Source organism: Telmatherina bonti, assembly GCF_933228915.1.
Source record: "Telmatherina bonti genome assembly, chromosome: 2".
Taxonomy (NCBI): domain Eukaryota; kingdom Metazoa; phylum Chordata; class Actinopteri; order Atheriniformes; family Telmatherinidae; genus Telmatherina; species Telmatherina bonti.
Window position 1 is genome coordinate 19,198,184 of NC_136620.1, and position 18,817 is coordinate 19,217,000.

Below are 18,817 nucleotides of genomic sequence, written 5' to 3' on the forward strand. Positions count from 1 at the left end.
TGATGAGGATTCAACACTGTAACACTGTAGAAAGCTCAGAAAACTCAAAATAACATAATAGCACCCCTTTAAACACCAGCTCTTCTGACTCAATTGAAGTCACGTGATATTGTTCTCTTTATGTATGCAAGCAAATCTACCAAAAAACACCGCTATGTTTGTGATTAATTTAACGCTTACACACACTCAGAAACCACATTTGCACAGAATGTTTTAGAACTGGGATATAACTTGTGACTGCCACAAAAAAAAAACAAACAAAAAAAAAAAGAAAAAAAAAAGTGCCAATGGTTTTAACAGTTATTGTTTTGCACTCTAGCTTCCAGCTGAGTTTCACTGCAGTGACGAGACGGTCTTTCATACAACACCTTGTGTGTCTGGTTTGCAAGTGGAGAAACTAACATTAACTGTAAAGTGCACAGAAGCTGTTATGTTTCTGTTACATGCTCGTATGACTGCCTGAGGTTTGTTTAGATGGTGACGCATTCAAGTATCATTTAGCCGACTCTCCTTGGCGTACGCTACGTTCAGATTGGTTCCTGATGTGTGAAAAAAATCACTTGTGCTGTCCACATCTTACAAAGGAAGAAGTTACCTTTAAGAGGAAACAAAACAAATACTCACCTCGTCATGAGGATGTTGACAAAGCCCTTGTCAGTGTGAAGCTTGGGCGAAATATTGTCTTTAATCCACTTGTAGATGGACTGTGGAGATGGGTCTGCCTTTATCTGCTTCAGCAGCTCCTTCTCCAGCTTCAGCAGCGGGAACAGGAAGCTCAGACCTTTGCCCTCCAGAATCTCCAGCATGCGGTCCTTGTTTTGATCGATCTCTGTGATGATGACAAAGTGAGAGGAAGGTGGTCATACGGGTTGCGTATCTCTCCCTTATGGGCTTATCTGTTGCACACCCAGAAGCTGGAGATAAAAGCCAGTGGAGCTCATACCTGGCAGCATCTTCTGCATGTTGACCTTGCTCTGCGTGAAGAAGTCCGTGAGCCACTCGCGGTCCTTCAGCTTGGCAGTCTGCTGCAGGCAGAGCAGGAAGAGGGGGAAGTGGGTGCCGTTCTCCAGCGGGTGAGCCAGCTCTGCTACGCTCACCAGTTCTGCAATGATAGCCCGAGCTGCAAACTGGGCCAGGTAGGACTTCACCAGGGGAACGTCCAACTCGATTTTGGGGCACTGGTCCAGGACGCTCAGGAAAGCCTGAAGTTGAGGGAGGAATGGAAAAAAAAAAGAAAAAAAAAAAGAGGGAGGTCAACGCTGCTTAAATTCCCTGCCTTCATACCCAACATACTTTGGCTTTATCTTCATTTACCAGCATGAAGTTCTCTCCGGTGATGAGACCCTCAGTGCGGAGTGTGTGGATCAGAGTGCTGGCATGCTCCTTGTCCTCATCAGGGTGATCCAGAGAACACACGATGATCTTACTGAGCATCTCGGGCAGGAAATGCTTTGGTGCCTTCATCTCTCGCACGCCATTTACAGCCTCAGTCAGGTTCTTAGTGTTCAAGTACTCCGTCATAATGGCCTCCTGATGCAAGGAGACGAGAACACAGACATGAGCTGATGCTTGTTTCCCAAGCAGGACACATCTTGTTTGTACGCCTACTCTGCATGTACAAGCCAAGCAGGTTCATGTTTCAAGTCCCACTTGTCTTGTGTCAGACAGGATTCGACTCAGGGCATTAAAGCACTTAAGGTTCGACCAAACGCAGCTACAGATTATAAACAGCTCCATGCTGATATAAACATCCCTTAATTGATTTTTCCTACTGCTTTGCATACCGTGGTTTTCAGCAGTTCCTCCTTGGCAGGAGGCGGTTTCTTGCTTGTCTTCTGAGGTTTCTCTTGAATGGGAGGGGGGTTGGTCTTCAGGCCAAGCTGTGGAGGCTGAGGCCAAAGGTTACATTATGTCAATACGGTGCTTAAACAAATCCAATCTTTTCCCAAAACTTTAAACTATAACCAATTTGTATCTGTTCCCAGACTGACAACTGCCTTACCTGACCCAGAGGAGGGGTTTGAGTTCGTGGGGGCTGGGCACTGGGAGGCATCATGGTCGGTATCTGAGGCTGGAGCTTGGGCACCTGGTTCTTGTTGAGGAGGAATGACTGCGCTGGCCTGAGGCTGATCTGGGGACCACAAGGCAGCAAAGAGAGCAGCCTTAATATTATTTTCCACAGGACTGAAAACCTGCATTTTAAGTGATACGAAATGCCCTCATATCTCATAATCGCAGTCAGCGGACCTGCTGCCAGTTTGAGGAAAAGGAGAGGTGGAGGAGGAGACGGGAAAGACGGAGATTAAAGACAGAGCAAACAGAGAAGAAGAGACTGACAGCAGGTTGTGTTCCTCAGAATAACGCGTCTTTTTATAATCACTGGGCAAAAAAGCAGCTCCAGATGCAGCCATTACTGCTGCGGAGTCAGCGTCCGGCTGGGTGCATCATGGAGCCTCATGTAGAATGAAAGCAGAGCACAAATCTAACTTAACCAGACATCTAACCAACCGTGGCTAGTTTCCTTTACCTCATCTGCATTTAGCTGTCCTTTCTTGCTGAAACGTGGAGGCATGTCCTTAGATTGAACCTGCTGCTGGGCCATGTGGTTCTGGTTCTGGTTGAGGAAATGCTGGTTCTGAACCTGTTCATTAATGACATGGAGAAATTTGTATTTATTTTCTTTCAAGCTGTGGGTAAATCTGTCACACCAATATTCATGTCTACTTTCAGCAGGATTACCTGGTTGGACTTAACAAAAGACTTGGGCCCCATGTCAAACTGTGACTGTGGAGGAGGGGCGATGTGGCCACTGTGGCCATTGAAGAGTGGGTTGGTGCGATGGCGTCCCATAGTGGGCGAGTACCTGTCCTGAATAACCCCTGGGCCAGTTCCAATCCCACTGCCTGAGGAACAAAAGGTTCAGAATCAGCAAAGTACTCCAGAGTATGTAGCCACCAAAAGAAAGACCTTTGGGTTAAATAAAAAGAAATAACTGTTTTAACTTGGAAAAAACAAACAAACATGAAAACAAGGCATACCTGGCATCTGTCCAAACATGTCAGCCAATCCCCCGAGAGTCTCCCTGTCCAGTTTCATTCTGTTGGGCATGAAAGGGCTTTCCAGGAAGAAGTCCATCCTCATCCCCTGAGACATGTGCGCTGGGATGAAAACACCCAAATCCTAACAAACAACCAGAGTTTCAACAACCATGACATCCAATGACATACATTCAACATTTAAGCAACTTTATCCCTGATGGGAGATGTGGGTCTGTAGTCTCTCAGAGGAAAAATCAAACCAACAATAAAACTGCTCTCACTTTCACTGCATCCTGACGGATCTGATTAATCGTCTTTGGTCCGTTGTCAATGAAGGCCTTGCGGGGGATCCAGTTGTTTTCACGCAGTTCCACTGTATCTTGCAGCAGGAAGCGGATCCTGGCAGGCAACTCCTTGTTGTTCATTAAGGATCGCATACGGCCAAAGTACTGATCCATTAAAGACTGGTGCAAGGACAGAAAGAGTGAAACTGCACTTAGACAGTTTTAAAAGCAGGGCTAGGGACGACAGTTGTGAGCCAAGTGGGGCATTAGGTGAAGCCAGATGGTGAGCTAAGCCACAACTCAAAGTGACAAGATTGACCTGGACAAGAGCTCAAAGACAGGGAGAATGGAGGTGGGGATTGTAGCAATCAAGTTCAAAATGCCCCCCCTCCCCAGATAATATACAGGAGATTTACGTTTCCAGTAACAGACTGACCCATTGATGTTATGCAGATATTTTATCTGCATTAAAACCACATACAGCTGCCAAAGATGCCCTTACCTTTGCTTTCTCATGGTCGAGTCTCGGCCCCACTGTTCTCATTATCTGACAGAGGCATTCCAGATCCTCCCCCATATCCTTGAGCTGGACTCTCTTCTTCTTTTCCAGAAGCTTCACAAAAAGTCATTACAGGAGATGTGCATTAGTTTGGTTCAATGAAGCTGTGCAGTCTTCAAGTGCACAAGACAAATGGTGGACGTACTGTTTTGATGCACTTATGAAGGATAGATTCATGGATGAGGTCAAGTTTGCCAAGTTCCCCGATGAATTTAATGTTGCCAAGCATCTTGATCTTGGCAATGGCACGTTGCTCCTCCTCCTCAGAAGTAAGAGGGTTATCATGTTTGTCATAGACTGAGTTGAGACAAGAAACATCTGGTTAGCAGTGGCTGGGAGGTGGAAACAAGAGGATTCCTCACGACAGAGACTTACTTTCAACATTTCTGGTGCGGTTTTCAAATTCATCTTGAAGCTTGGAAATCAGCAGTCTTCTGAAGGTCTACAATCACAAGGGGAAAAAAAAACTGTTGAACTGATAACATATAAAAGTACATTGATATTCCCCATTGCTCACTTACTGTGCTCTGCTTTTGGGATGTTTGGATCTCAGATGAAGGGCCATCAAAGTTTGGTGCGTCCTCTGCCAAGCGCAGACATAGCTGAGCATAGAGCGAGCTATACTTCGGCTCTTCTAGGGCTTTGTCTACAATCTGAGCACCGAGCCAGGGGGGGGGGGGGGGGGGGGGACAAACCAGAGCAGGATCACAGAGTCGTTAAAGTGGGTATGAGTCACTGAGAGCAGCCTGCCAAGAATGGATGAATACACTTCCATTTAGCAGAGCAATGGAGGATAAAAGTGTTCGCTTACCAGCAAGATGATTCCTTTAAGGACGAGTTTTGAATCTACGCCCACATTCAGGAGCTCAAGGCATAGCTTGTCAAACTTCTCAGGCGTGAGTTTGTTGAGTATGCTAGTGAAGAAAGCAAAGGCAGGATATGAGTGAAATTGGGAAAGAAAAGTAAATGGCAGAAACATCTACACACACACACACACAAAATAAATAAATAAATAAAATATACACACATTTATGCACCTAAAGCTATCCCAATTCAGTTTCTGCTCACTTCAAGTGTGCAGACCACATAGGACACTCTGCAGGCTACTTAGTAATTTTTTTAAATATTTCTTTTCATTTATTGGTGCATCTAAATAAAAACGTGGAAGAGACATCCCAGACAAGCTTTCCTCGAACTGAGAATACATCCTGTCAAGCTCACATTTATGCCTGAGAAAAAAGTGCTGTTGAGACCCGAAGTACAATTAAATTCACTTGTTGTCACCACAAGCCACTGCTGCTGCCGTCCGGCTTTTCTGTCCATGATGGCGGATCCAACGGAACTTCATTTGATTATTAAAAACCTCATTTACCTCAAAGTAATGACTAAAGTTTGGTGATAAAAATGGATGTTGCGCTCTTACTGCTTTCAGGATGCTTGCAGAATGATAAAGCTAGCTAAAAATTCCTCAGAGTTAACTTTATATTTACTTAAAATGTTTTTTTTACAGATATATTTATATTTGTGTGTATTTGCACATTTACTTCTCAGCAGTTAACTGCTACTCTTTCCCTGCTGTCCTGTGCAAAATGAATTCTGGGAGGAAAAAAAAAAAGTGGCCACGAAGGACACCGTTTGTAGCCTTTGTTACAAGCTAAACTGGTGCTAAACGAAGTGCAGATTTGTGGGTTGGATAGGGAGGAGCCTTTGAATTGGGACAGTACTTGGAATGCCACTATGACGTATGTCGCCAACGAATTCCCACTTCGAAGTGTGTAGCCCCTGAACTGGGACACAACATGTGTTTACAGAATTGCTCTCTGCAAAAGCTGCTTACTCTTTCCTGTGATAAGCTACATTCAGAGCAAACTGTCATGTCTTGAACTTTATCTTCTCACAAATATCACCTGATTCAGAAGAAAACAGGATTTAAGTGCCTTTAGCAAAGCGCATGTCATCTTAGTGACGGCCGTTCAGTGAACACATGAGCAGCAGAAACACACTGAACTTTGTAACCCTTCAGCCTGGTTTTAAGCAGCTTCAGCATGAAAACATTGAAATGTTCGAAAGAGTCCTGTTGTCTTTGACGGAGATTGTTGTTTGATATGAAAACTGCTCAAACATTGACCGGGGGATGACTTACCCCCTCACTTTCCTGAAGATTGCATCGTGTCGCTCTTTTTCGTTGCTGGAGTTGACATCTCGTCTAGTGCTTCGTGAAGGAACCCATCTCTGAACGCTTTGCCCTGGGGTTTTCCCCAGGAACTCGCTGCAGACAGAGATGGAGACACAATCTGAGAAGACTGGAGCTGCTACAGACGAGTACGCCAAAGCTCCTGCAAATAGCCACTGTTCAAGAACAAAACCTCAACACAGACGTTCTGCTCACGTCTAACATTTACATCAAGGGGGGGGGGGGGGGGGGGGTTGGTAAATAAAACTAACCTGTTGCCGACAGTCTTGGGATAGTGCTGAGGTGCACCCCTACCACCTCCTCCCCCCGAAGAAGCACTACAGAGACAAACATGAGCAGGACTGTCAGTTTCATACAGCAGCCTGTTAGTAACCCGTAGGAAGCATCGATGCTTCTGCTTGTCAGTGCACTTACACGGGCTGAGGCAATAATATAGCATTAATACAAGTTTTTAGATCATAAATAGTCTACAGTTAGAAACTAGGGGTGGGAAGTCGAAACAAAAAAATTGAATATCGGGATTTTTTGCTTCACAATTTTAAAATCGATTTCTTTGTTACATTTTTTTTCTTTTTTTCAAATAAATACAAATAATCTATTACAAAATTTGTCATTTTTATGGTTTTAATTGATCTTTTTTAACTTGTCTTCTTGGGTATTATAGCAGGTGAATAATGATGTGGCTACTGCGTTGGTTTTTCCGAATTGAATTATGAAAAATGAGGAGCAAAAAATAGTTTTGTACATTTTTGTTTTGTTTTCAGTCTACAAAAATCAGCAAAACTGAAGAATCATGAGAATCGCAATTTCAACTGAATCGGCACCCAAAAAGAAATCAGAATCAATTATATATAAAAAAAAAGCATATTTTCACAGCCCTAATAGAAAGCTGAAGAGAAAATGATCTAAACATTGCACATATATGGCAGCGCGCAGTAAGGCTCAAACAAAGGAGGATTTTTTAAGAAAAAAGCCAAAGCAATGAATTAAAAAAATAAAAAAACAAGCTAAACTTCATCTGTGTTCTTCTGAATGAATACTACTTGTGTTTTCAAGGGAATTTCAAGTAAATGTCACAAACATTCATTCAAGATCGAGACATACAAGTTGAAAAATGATTCTTCTGTTTATAAAGCTAATACAGTGCATGTGAGGAGGATGTGTGAGAAATAAAGCAGCATTCAGCAAACTGAGGAACAAAACGGAGACAGTTCTCCATGAAGCCTGCATCTGAACAAATCTTGTTTGCAGAGATAAAACAATGACTTTGCTGGTTGTGCCGTTCCACAAAGTTCATATGTTATCCTGCCTGCGGATCTACACTGAGCTCTTTGGGAAACGCTGGTAATATGACTCCAGCTTTTTGTTTGCTTTGGTTTCAGTTGACAATATACACCTTAAACCAAAACCACTGAATCTGCTGACCGTATGTCCTTCACACATCCACAAGTTGAATGAAAACATTTCTGCATTTCAGGAGTGTTTTACATTTTCCTGGTTTTACAACAAAAAAGCAGTAAACTCTGCTTTTAACCACTTTCCTGTTCTAACAGGTCAAAGGCTCGGGAGGAACGACAAGAGCATGTGCAGTGCTGTTGATCTGATTTTAGTCTAGTGTTAAGTGTATCCGTGTTGGACTGATTCAGCCTCTACCTGCATTTTCTGGGTGTTTGGTCAGGCGTTGAGGTGCTTGATTTCATAAAAATGTTAACACGTATTCTAAAAGCCTAGTTTTGGTTTGACACAGTCAGTCTGGCTTCTTTTTGTGTCATCTTAAGTCCAAACTTACTGGAGCAGACTTCTAACAAATGTCACAACCATAGATTTATATATGTTGGGTTTCTTTTGTAAATCATGTGCTTACTTTAACACACTTTTAATGGAATATTTTAGAAAGATTTACAAATGGATGCAAAAACCAGCCCAATGTAAAATTGTTTAATTCAGGAATCTAGTGAATCAGAATACAATAAAAGAACAGTCATTTCTAATGTTCGATTAAATCTTTAAGGAATTCACAGTTCAGATTTTAATGGCAGGGGTTGTTTTTTTTTTGTTGTTTGTTTTTTACAGACTCACAAACACAGCATGAGTTCTGACTGCTAATGGCACACATGAACTTCAACAAGCAATGCAACCAATTCATTTTTTTTTTTTCACTTCCACTGTATACTGCTGTATGTTTAGGAATTTAAAAATTGCCCTATTTAAAATTAAAATGCTTTTTGGTTTTTAACAAATGGCTTTGAATACACTACGCTTATAGGGATAGGAACTGGGGGTGACAAACTCCAGGAGGGATGGCACATGCTTTACCAGGCCCTTTTGCAGGGTTGCATGTTTTCAAACCTCTTCAACCCACTGCTTCTCTTGGTAACATTTTTCTTTTAAATCAGCCAGAAGGTTGACATTTCTATATATTCGTTACTACAAGCTACATCAGGGTGAAAATGTTTTTTAAATTACATGAAATGTCAAACTTATGTAATTTTATTCTCTGCTTTTTAATATCCTAAACTTGGGGTAGGCAAGTTTGGTTCGACAAAGCTGCAGTCCTGCAGGTTTTCTTTGTTTCCCCATTTTAACACACCTGCAGCTCTCTCGGACTGAACTCGCCTACCCCCGTTCTAAACGTTTTAGTTTAGCATCAGTTTTACTGGTGGGATAGATTATTGATTTTCAAGCTGCTTCTTGAGTGGACCATTTCAAAATCAAACATGTTTGCTTCCTGTCATACTTAGGCATCCAGATCAGAGGCTCACAGCAGTTTTACAATGTTCTCCCATTTGAATATCTTGTAGATGTTACATGACTTTTTGACCTTAGAACTATGTGTCCTGGAGTTGTTTGATGGCACAGTGATAACTATCATGCATGTTTCTGGAGCTGTTGCGACCTAGCAGCATGTCAAGGCTGAGAAACTGCAGTACACAACTTTCTAATCTGAGATGCATGTAAAGTTGCAGCCGAGTTTTGCATCACATGCTAGCAAATGAATATAAACACACCGGCTGTTTTGAACATGCTCCATGACTGGTTTAGCAAAGAAATGCAAGAAAACATATTCATAGGATCAAAGTAAAAGAAAGCCTCACGACAGTCAAGATAAGCCTGTCTTTTGCTAGCTGGAGATGGAAGATGGATGCCGAATTAGCCAACGATAGGGAGCGGGTTGCTGGGAAAATCGCAAAAGTTCTGTTTTTTTAACATGCTGCATATGCAAAGGAAGCATACAGCTGGAGCATTTCCTTAACCAAACAACAAGAAATGCTCCTGTTTTATATGATTATCCAAAGCATTTGCTTGGGCATAGTTAAGATTGTAGGTTTCCTGATCACCATAAATGTGTAAAATGATTCAAAATTGGATTAAATTAAAAAAAAAAAACCTTTTGGCCATAGACTGTTGTGCAGATTGAACACAGACTGATTAAAATAGATGACAAGTAGAATCTAAACTCAATTTTCTTCCCCTTCAATACTCACAATTCTTGTCCCCCTCTGCAAGACCCTAAAATCCAAAAAGGTGCTAAGGTGACGAGCAGGATAAAAAATGTCTTTCAAAGACTGCTCTGCTGCCGCCGCCATTTAATCATTACTGATGAGCACGCTACCATCAGCTCATTCTGATCAAATTAAACTGATTATCTTATATGTTTACAATATTATTTTAATATTTCCACCAGCATGACGTGTGTGTTATGTAGCCTAATACCTGCATCATAAAACTGCTGCCAAAAAGCATCTTCGTGTACTTCTGCTTTCAACATACAGCAGCTCATTTTAGACATTTGTGGACATTTTATGTATACAATGTACAGGACATAGACCCCTCCAAAGCCCCCCCTCCCTTTTTTTTTAACAAAAGAGAAGGGTCTGACTGCCATTTTGAGCGTACCCATATCCTGCATAGTTGTAAAGGCCGGAAGTTCCAGCCCAAAATGATGGCAGAGGACCAACCAACCCTGAAATAAATAAAAGTGATTTCCATGTTAGTACTTCCTCTCAAACTTCTGGTTTATTACCTGAAACGAGAAGCACCCCCTTCTGCAATCACACTCTCCACTTTGGCGGCTTGACAATGAAGAATACTCAAAAGAATAAGAATAATAGGAGGGGATGGGGAAAACGGTGCTGTGGAGAAGGGAGGGAAAAAAAGGAATGCAATTAGTATATCCGTGGGGGTTGGGAAAAAACAAGACATAGGCTGCTGGATAAGCTACGATGTTATCAAAGAAGGGCACCGAATTATATAAATGTTAGACATGGATAAAGTCTTTTTTTTCCCGATTTTTGCCAAATATCCCTGATCAACTATTTATTTAGCAGTCATGTTTTTGTCACACGTCTAACAACTCGTGAAAAAAAAATCCCACATCAAACCGACCTCATATTTAAATACGCTGCTAGCACGTTAGCTCGGCTATCAAATGCTGCTAGTTGAGTACCGATTGTCCCAGTTTGCACAATGACGTGATGTCAATGACATGATATCTGCGAGTGTTTTCTCTTCTGCTACAACAAAGCAAAGATGTGTCAGCTAACTAATGAGTTGGCTCGTCTCGCTGCTAAACGTCGAAATTAGCTACGTCACTAGTTCAGACAAATGTTTTCCATTTGTCTGAACACAAAAACACCAAATGGATTGCAATGGTTGTGACATTAGTACAAAAACCTTGCAATCACTGCATTAATGCTGAGATGCTTTACAGTGATTTGGTACCATGGATCGAAAACATGGCTATTCTGGTAAGCTGACGGTAACGTGACTGTGCTGCAGTGGCATGGGGCAGGGCAGCATGGTTGGCCGCTAACCTTCCAGTCGACGGTCCTTACAGCCATCCTTTCGCTAGGATCTGAATAAACCTATGTGTCCAAGGCCAGATTTGAAGAAACTCTGGGCAAAATTCGTACGACGGAATATTTTTCTGTTTAGTCGTGAAATAAGGATACCAGTACAATGCACACACACGGGCGCATCTATTTATTTGCAAATAATCTAAATATAAAAAATACAGTAGCTAGGCGACGACGCCATTTTCTGCAAGAATATAAATCAAATGAAGCATCAGTAAGCTAGGCTATCTGCCGGCTCCAGAGCTAATAGGCTATAGTTAGCTTAAGCAATCTGATGTTAGGCTTGCTAGCAGAAGCCATTTTGGGTGAACCGGTGTGGTTTTGTAAGGGAGAAAAATCTGCCTTACCTTTACTAAAGCAACTTCAGTTTTGTTTTGTTGTGTGTCAACCAAAGAAGAAATATGGCTGTAGTAAAGAGGAGGGAAGAATTGCAACGGGTATTACAAAAGATAAAAAGCAAAAAGATGTCCGCACAATTACACACATCAACCATGTACTTGCAGCCTGGTTTGTTTGCATTCACTGGCTAGTGAAAAGACCCAAAGCTCGCAGCCTTATGGGGGCAGAGAAGTCACCGAATTGTATTGGTCAGTCACTTTGTTGCCATGTCAAATACAGCCAATCACAGTAAGGGAATGATTTAGAGACGGTTTTTTTTCCAGCACAATTTATCCAATCGCGTGGATCTTCACAAAAAGAATCCGCCTCTTTGGTTGATAGACACTCAAATTAACGTATAGCAAGCAAGTAAAAGTTTACGCCTTAAATTTAAGATGCACAATGTTATGTTTCCTTTTAAAAAACTGAAAAATTTAAGAAAAAAACTTTCTATCTATCTATCTATCTATCTATCTATCTATCTATCTATCTATCTATCTATCTATCTACATTGTACGAACATCATTGCAACTACTGTCTATTTTCTATTACATAACGGTTGCAAACTGTGTTTATTCTTACCTCATCCACAATTTGAAGCAGTGTAGACATAGGCCAAGGACAAAATGCTGCAAAGTCTTGTTCTTATGAAAGGGCCACGGGTCATAACTACCTCCCATCCTTGCAGCCAGGAAAATAATTGGGGACCTTCATCACCCCTGACACCACCAAACTCCCCCTGGTGTCTCCAGGTAATCAATTGTCCACCTCTTCACCTTTTGCAGAATTTTAACCTGGAAAACATCCATCTAATAGAGGACAAGAACCAAGAAGGGGAAAAGAAAGGTTTATATGGAATCACTTCAATGCAATAGTTTTTATTTAACTCATACAATTAAATAAATGAACACTTTATCAGGCAAGGTAGGTGTCATGTTTAGTCAATTCATTGGACGTAGAAAATGCCTCCAGATGAAATCACAGAAACCCATGAATTTCTCCCAACCAGTAACCAAAAATAAAGCTTTATGAACTGTCCCAGATATCCATAAAATTGTCTTTCAATATAAAAATGAAAAGATACCGTTAGTGCTGACCAACTTGTGCTATTTTAAAAAAAAAAAAAAAAAAACCCACAACAATATTATAAACTCTTGTAAAATCCTCCAATAATACCTCGCTTGAATGGGGTTGAATTGGTAATTTTTTTTTTTATTCAGTTATGGTTTCAAAGGATTCAAACTGCACACTGATAACTAAAAATTGTTAGCCTAAAGCAAGATTGCCAAGTCATATTTTGTCCAAATTGTGATGTCTGCCTAACTCTGCCCTCCCAACATGGCTGAATCGTGTGCATCATTAATTATGAAAACCTTAAAATATGACTTGGACAACTATGTTATTGTCTATGTATTTGACATGAAGATGCAACTGACATTAATGAGAAATTAAAAAAAAAAAAAAAAAAAAAAGATATCCTATACAATGATAGCTTTTCACCTTTTTTTTCTTTAAATTCTCTCTGTTTAACATTCATTAGTTTAAAATGATTCATCAACTCTTGTGCCTTCCTCAGATTTTACTGTGAATGTTTGTGCATGTGTGTCTGCAAATGCATCAAATAACTGATGATTATTTCATTGAAAAAGGAGTTATATTAATAAATTATTTCACACACACTCAAAACAATGAAGAGTAAATCTCAGGGCCCGTTTATCATACAACATAACTGTCAAAAACAACAAAATTTCCTGTATGTATCGACAATAACATTTCTAGTAAATATAGCAAATACAACTTTTTCCATTTCAAATAAATTACTGACATTAAATAATGTCAGGTTTCAAACTGTAATGACACTGAAATAATGTGTTTTGGAAATGTCAAAGGTCTTCAAATTATTAAGTGATGGCTAGTCTTGAACTGGTCTGAAGTTGTTAAAGTGATTTATGAAAATTAGGAGAAAAATACTGCGGTATATCGATTTTAGCACATATTTTGGCCAAGAAAAGTCTTTCGGGAGTATCTGATATTACAGTATCTGACATTGAAAATACAAAGGCAATCAAATCAGTTTGGCTTGTTATTTGTGACACATCAAAGATTAATCATCACCAAAACTCCATCTTCCTACAATTATGGAGAATAAGTCTGTGCTTGTGTCTTTTAATGTTTTGTTATAAATTATGCAACAATTTAAAAAAAAAATCAAATTGGCATTTAAAGAATTAAAACACTAAAGTGAATAAATATTTGGTGGTTTTTTAGCAGGTCGAAATCTAAGTGATTTGGCAAGGCAAGGCAAGTTTATTTGTACAGCATCTCTTACATACAAGACAATTTAAAGTGCTCTACATAAAACATTGAAAGCATTACAGATGGTTAAAAGAAGCATAGAAGACAATTAAAAATAGCAAACATCATAATAAAATCATAAATTAAAATAAAATAATTAAAAGCAACATAAAAAAAAAAAAATAAACAAAAGAAGTAAAATGTGTTTCTGTCCCGACTTTATTCCTAACTCAACAGGTCACAGATCTGCTGCTTTCTACGAAAACTTAGAAAGAAAGTAACATTGAAAGCTCCGCTCTCTCTTTACCCCGTCCAGCAGCTTGTGGAAGAAACTCACAGAGAAGTTCAGATGGAGACATGTTTATGCCAGTCAATCAGAAACAATCACTTTAAGATTGCACATGGTTACATTGGTCAAATTATTCAAAGCTCTCTGGATTAAATCAAGAATTTATTCTCAAGGACTGGAATCAGTCAGGTCTGAGATGTTACCAGGAAGCCTTTTTTCTTAGCTTGGACTGTACACAGTCTTCATGGAAAGTATTATGACTCCCAGGAAAGAGGAGGTCCAGTTCAGGATGCTAAAGCAGCCTGGACAGCATCAGCAGTGTCAAATGGGTTATTTTGCAATATGTTCAATGTTTATATATCTAATTTATTTGACTTATTTGTGCAGTATTAAAAACATTTAGTGTAAAAAAACAACAAAGAAGAAAATAGAGTAGAAGAAAACTCCTAAAGGGTTATAAGATATGCCACCTAAACATTCAAAAGAGCAAAAAATACAAAGATTTAACATTGCTTGGGAAATAAAAATAACTGAAATACAGTATAATACCAAACAGATATAGAAAACAACTCCAACATAATATAAGCCATCAAGGCTTTTTTAATGCTGCGTGCAAGTGTGTGTTTCTGTGTGTGTGTGTGTGTGTGTGTGTGTGTGTGTGTGTGTGTGTGTGAGAACACATATACTGACCACTTTATCAGGTGAGTTCAAACATCAAGATGGGAAATAGATGGGATTTAGGTGACTTTAAATGCAGTATAATATAAGTTTGTGCCGGTGACACTGATTTGAGTATTTCAGAAACTGATCTACACACATTTTCACACAGCAACCATCTCTACAGTTTACAAGGAAATGTATGAAAAACAGAAAATATCCAGTGAGATGTTGCAACTAAGATGTCTTGTTGATGTCAGAGGAGAATGAGCAGACTGAAGATGTAATGAAAGCAAATGCATCTCTGAACATACATGTTGTCCAACCTTGAATCGGCTACATGGGCAGAAGACCACACCAGGTTGCACTCCTGTGAGCTAAAAGCAGGAAACTGTGGCCATGATTCACACAGACTCAGTAAAACTGGACAATAGACGATGGAAAAGTCATGTTTTCTGCTTCTGGCAGCAGTGGGTTGTGTGCCTGTTGTGGGCGTGCCTTCTTCGCAGGGGGGGATGTCTGTTCCAGGAGCTCGCTGTCACAACTGTGGAGGATTTCCTTGTTACCTGCACATCTTTTAAGCTCATGCTGGATCACACACCTCTGCCGGATCGTCATTTGTGATTGTGTGTAAAGTGGTTTTGCTCCTGAAATTCTCCAGTCGATTCTTCCCTGTTGTTTTTGTGCAAAACTAACCTTGTTAAAACTCTTCGGAAGTTGCCTGTCTGACAGTCCGCCTGCAAAACTGTCCGGACACTAGAACAACGCATTTATATTGTCAATAAATATTTTGATCTTGCAACTTTCATCTGCTATTGGGTCCTCTCAGCTTCATCCATGACAGGAAAGATATCATTTTTGGTCTGATAAGTCTCCATTTCAGCTCCACATTCAGATCGTTTGATGGAAAAAGCATTAAAGCATGGATCCATCCTGCCTTGTCTCAATGATTCAGTCATGCTCGTGGTGTCGTAGTCTGGGGCATATTTTCTTGCCACAGTTTGGGCATCTAGTTCTAACCGAACATGTTTTAAGGACCACCACCAACCTAAGTATTGTTGCTGACCATGTGCACCCCATAATGACCAAAGTGTAGCATCTTCTGATGGCTACGTCCAGCAGGATAATGCACCATGCCACAAAGCTCCTGCCATTTCCACAAAGTTTTTCCAACCTGACAGTCACTTCACTGTACACCGACAGCCTCCACAGTCACCAGACCTCAATCCAACAGAGCAGCTTTTGGATGTGGTGCAACAGGAGATTCATGGATGTGCAGCCAAAATATCTGCAGCAACTCTGTGGTCCATTCAAGTCAAAATGGAACTAAATCTCTGTTGATGAATCTGTGCCACCAAGAGTTAAAGCACTTCTGAGGAAAAATGGGGGGGCAACCTCGTAAAGTGTAACTCATTTCATGGCTGGGGAGTGAATATGCATGTATTTTGTATTTTCTGCCACCCTCCCTGCTCACATTCCAGACTCCTGTTTCATGTCACCCATAGACCACTGGGAGAGTGCTCCCCATATGAAAGTCAAATCTACCTTAAATCAGACCCCACCTTACAGCAGAAGTCTGATCTTTCAGAGAGGAATTTGCAATTTGGAGTAAGAGAACATTAGACCCAGAGCAGACTTTCTTGATCACCAGAGTCCAGTGTCAGTCCAATCAGAAACATCTGTGGCACATAGCTGCACAACAGATGCAATAAATCAGTAGTATTATATCAAAAACAGATATAACTGTATAGCAGATGAAGTGGTTTTGTCAGTGTGATGTTGACTGAAACATCCTGCACTAAAACATTACTAAAGTAATTAAATCACAGCTTAAAAAATGCTTGAGGGAATGAAAAAAAGCATCTAAACGGAGTACATTTACTTTCATATAAGAAACACTGGTTGTATCATGTGTGAGACCGGCATGATCAGTGCACCCAGCTGTCCACTAGATGGCAGTAAAAGCCCACCATTTTGAGATAAAAGGCATGGGAAAAAAAGACTCTCTTCAGCTGCTCTGGTATTCCATTGCTCCAAAAAGATGAACTCTCAGTTCAGATCTCTTCTAAACTCCGTTTTCTGCCTTTATAACCACCGACTTCAATCTTTGCAGAGAAAAGACAAACAGTCAACTCTTGACAACACTATCATGTTGTTCTCTACTTTCTTCAGTCTCTCTCTTTGTTATTATGGCTTCCTATGGGAAAACTTTCATCATTCAGGTGTGGAAGAACCCTTCTCTCCATTGAAGATCTCTGAACCAATTTCTCTTTACTACATAACAGCCCACAGGACCTCATTTAGAGCACCAGCCGACCTCGGGCGAAGCTGCATCCCCTGCTTGTGTGGGACAGTATTTACACATTTCATTGGCTCAGAACAACATGTCCATGCTGAAATTGTTGAAGAGGTTTTGTAAATCTTTAAGGCCACAGACATGCACTTATGAAGATATGTGATGGTACAGATAATACTGGGAAGCCATATATCATAAAACACGGACCCCCATACTGTCGTTTTGGAAAAAGAATGGTAATATCAGCATCCAGTCTCTCATGCTTCATTCTATTTTTAAACAATCTGCTGCCATTATATGAAGATTTTGCAGTCATAAAAAAGAGCTCGCTATGTGAAGAAAGGATATGTTAAGAGCAAAAGCAAAAAAAAAAAAAAAAAAAATCAAATCAATAAATAAATAAAAAAAGAAGGAAAAAAAGTTGTCCTCAGTCTGAATGTCAAAGAAAATCTTTCTACTATAAACATCAAAATTAGCTTTTATTTGTTTTATTTTAACAGGATTTTCTTTTCAAAAAGAGGATTTGAATGAATAGGTACCATCAAAGGTCTGTGATGAAGGCTGGTTCTTAAAAAAAAAAAAAGAAAAAAAAGAAAAAAGGAAAAACAACAAACGTGACCTTTTCCAAAGATGCACTTATCACTCAGTGACAGCCAACACATGTCACTTTTTATTTTTCTTGCTTATGTTAACTTGAGAGAACAGGTCTATTTCTGTAGTAAAGTCAAAGAACAAATAAAGATAAATAAAAGAGAGTTCACTTAAAACTTATTTCATGGTTACATAAAAGCTCAAACTAGTCAGGAATCTCTGGTGGTCTGGTTCAGTGGTCTGCTCTTGGTTAGAGTTTTTAGGATTTTATCTGAATGAATATTGTATTTATAATTTCCTTTGAAATCTGAGAAAGGACACGAAGGCTGGGCTTTATTATAGGCTCATGTATAGCTGGTGATAGAAGTGATGGTCAAACAAACTACAGTGATTAACGTTTATTGAGATGCAAGATCCAAGAAGGATTTCAGCTTTGAATTGAAGAAATAAACTTTTGTTTAGTTTGCTGATATCTCAAATGTATTGCGTCATAAGTCTGTGAATCCAGTTAACCTGCCATGCTGTTTCTCTTCCCTATTCCCTCCTATTGTCGTGATTTTTATTGTCTTTCACTGATGTGGGCATGGTGGTCTCTCCGCTGCTTCCTCAGGTAGGCTACAGCTGTTCTTCATCAGTTCATCAGCCCTGCAGCACACCTACCTCAGTCCTACCTTCACCACCATGTCATTCTGTTTCTCATCTGAGAGTGCGCTGTCTAACTAGATGTCTTTTTGTCCTGTAAAAATCCTGTTGAAGCTGTTCCTGCACTTCAGAATCCAGAGGTAACGGCGTTATAAAAGCTGCCTTGGGCTACTAACCATCTAGCCATACTCAAACTCACAACACGACATACCCAGAACCTTCTTCTGTGGACTTTTGAACCCTCAGTCTTGGAGTGCCATTCTCCCACCTGCCTGTGTTGTTCAGCTGCTGTCTTTATTAACAGCTTTATCTCAGTCTTGTTAATTATAATAATAATATTTACTTTTATAACCAAGGGGCAGAAATGATGAGATTGTGGAGTTGTCTCAGCTAATTTACCAGAAGAATTGCTTAAAAAAAATGTATGATTGGTATAAAGCTCACAAATGTCCCTGGTCAAAGGAGGTTCTGGAAATATTCTCCTCATGAATCATTCACAAGATAAAATAACTCGGCTCAGTCAGACTCTGTTTGACTCTTACAAAGAGAAATAAAATGGCCTTGTTAAATAGACCCAAATTAGGAAGTTTTATTCAATTTAAAAATGATTTTTCTGCAGAGCCCTATGGAGAAGATAATGTAAGAAGGAAACAGAGATGTCCCAGCTAAGAGCAGGTGTAGTGCCTCTGCAGGTGGAGGTGGGTGCTATAAAAGAGTCCCAGAAGAGCTCATATGTTT

At 40.1% G+C, this 18,817-nt stretch overlaps 1 protein-coding gene across 1 annotated transcript in view; it reads right to left on the reverse strand.

The window, feature by feature from the left end:
- Window positions 1-18,817, reverse strand: part of eif4g2b (eukaryotic translation initiation factor 4, gamma 2b) — a gene marked incomplete at its 5' end in the record, with an annotated part of 47,979 nt that overhangs the window by 2,766 nt on the left and 26,396 nt on the right. The window contains 17 exons of the mRNA XM_079256688.1: window positions 625-829; window positions 944-1,202; window positions 1,315-1,530; window positions 1,785-1,889; window positions 2,003-2,131; window positions 2,528-2,641; window positions 2,740-2,903; window positions 3,039-3,180; window positions 3,320-3,502; window positions 3,825-3,935; window positions 4,027-4,178; window positions 4,257-4,323; window positions 4,403-4,534; window positions 4,693-4,795; window positions 6,025-6,150; window positions 6,327-6,392; window positions 10,100-10,208. Coding sequence (XP_079112814.1) covers window positions 625-829; window positions 944-1,202; window positions 1,315-1,530; window positions 1,785-1,889; window positions 2,003-2,131; window positions 2,528-2,641; window positions 2,740-2,903; window positions 3,039-3,180; window positions 3,320-3,502; window positions 3,825-3,935; window positions 4,027-4,178; window positions 4,257-4,323; window positions 4,403-4,534; window positions 4,693-4,795; window positions 6,025-6,150; window positions 6,327-6,392; window positions 10,100-10,208 — 2,383 coding nt within the window. The remainder of the gene's footprint in view (window positions 1-624; window positions 830-943; window positions 1,203-1,314; window positions 1,531-1,784; window positions 1,890-2,002; window positions 2,132-2,527; window positions 2,642-2,739; window positions 2,904-3,038; window positions 3,181-3,319; window positions 3,503-3,824; window positions 3,936-4,026; window positions 4,179-4,256; window positions 4,324-4,402; window positions 4,535-4,692; window positions 4,796-6,024; window positions 6,151-6,326; window positions 6,393-10,099; window positions 10,209-18,817) is intronic.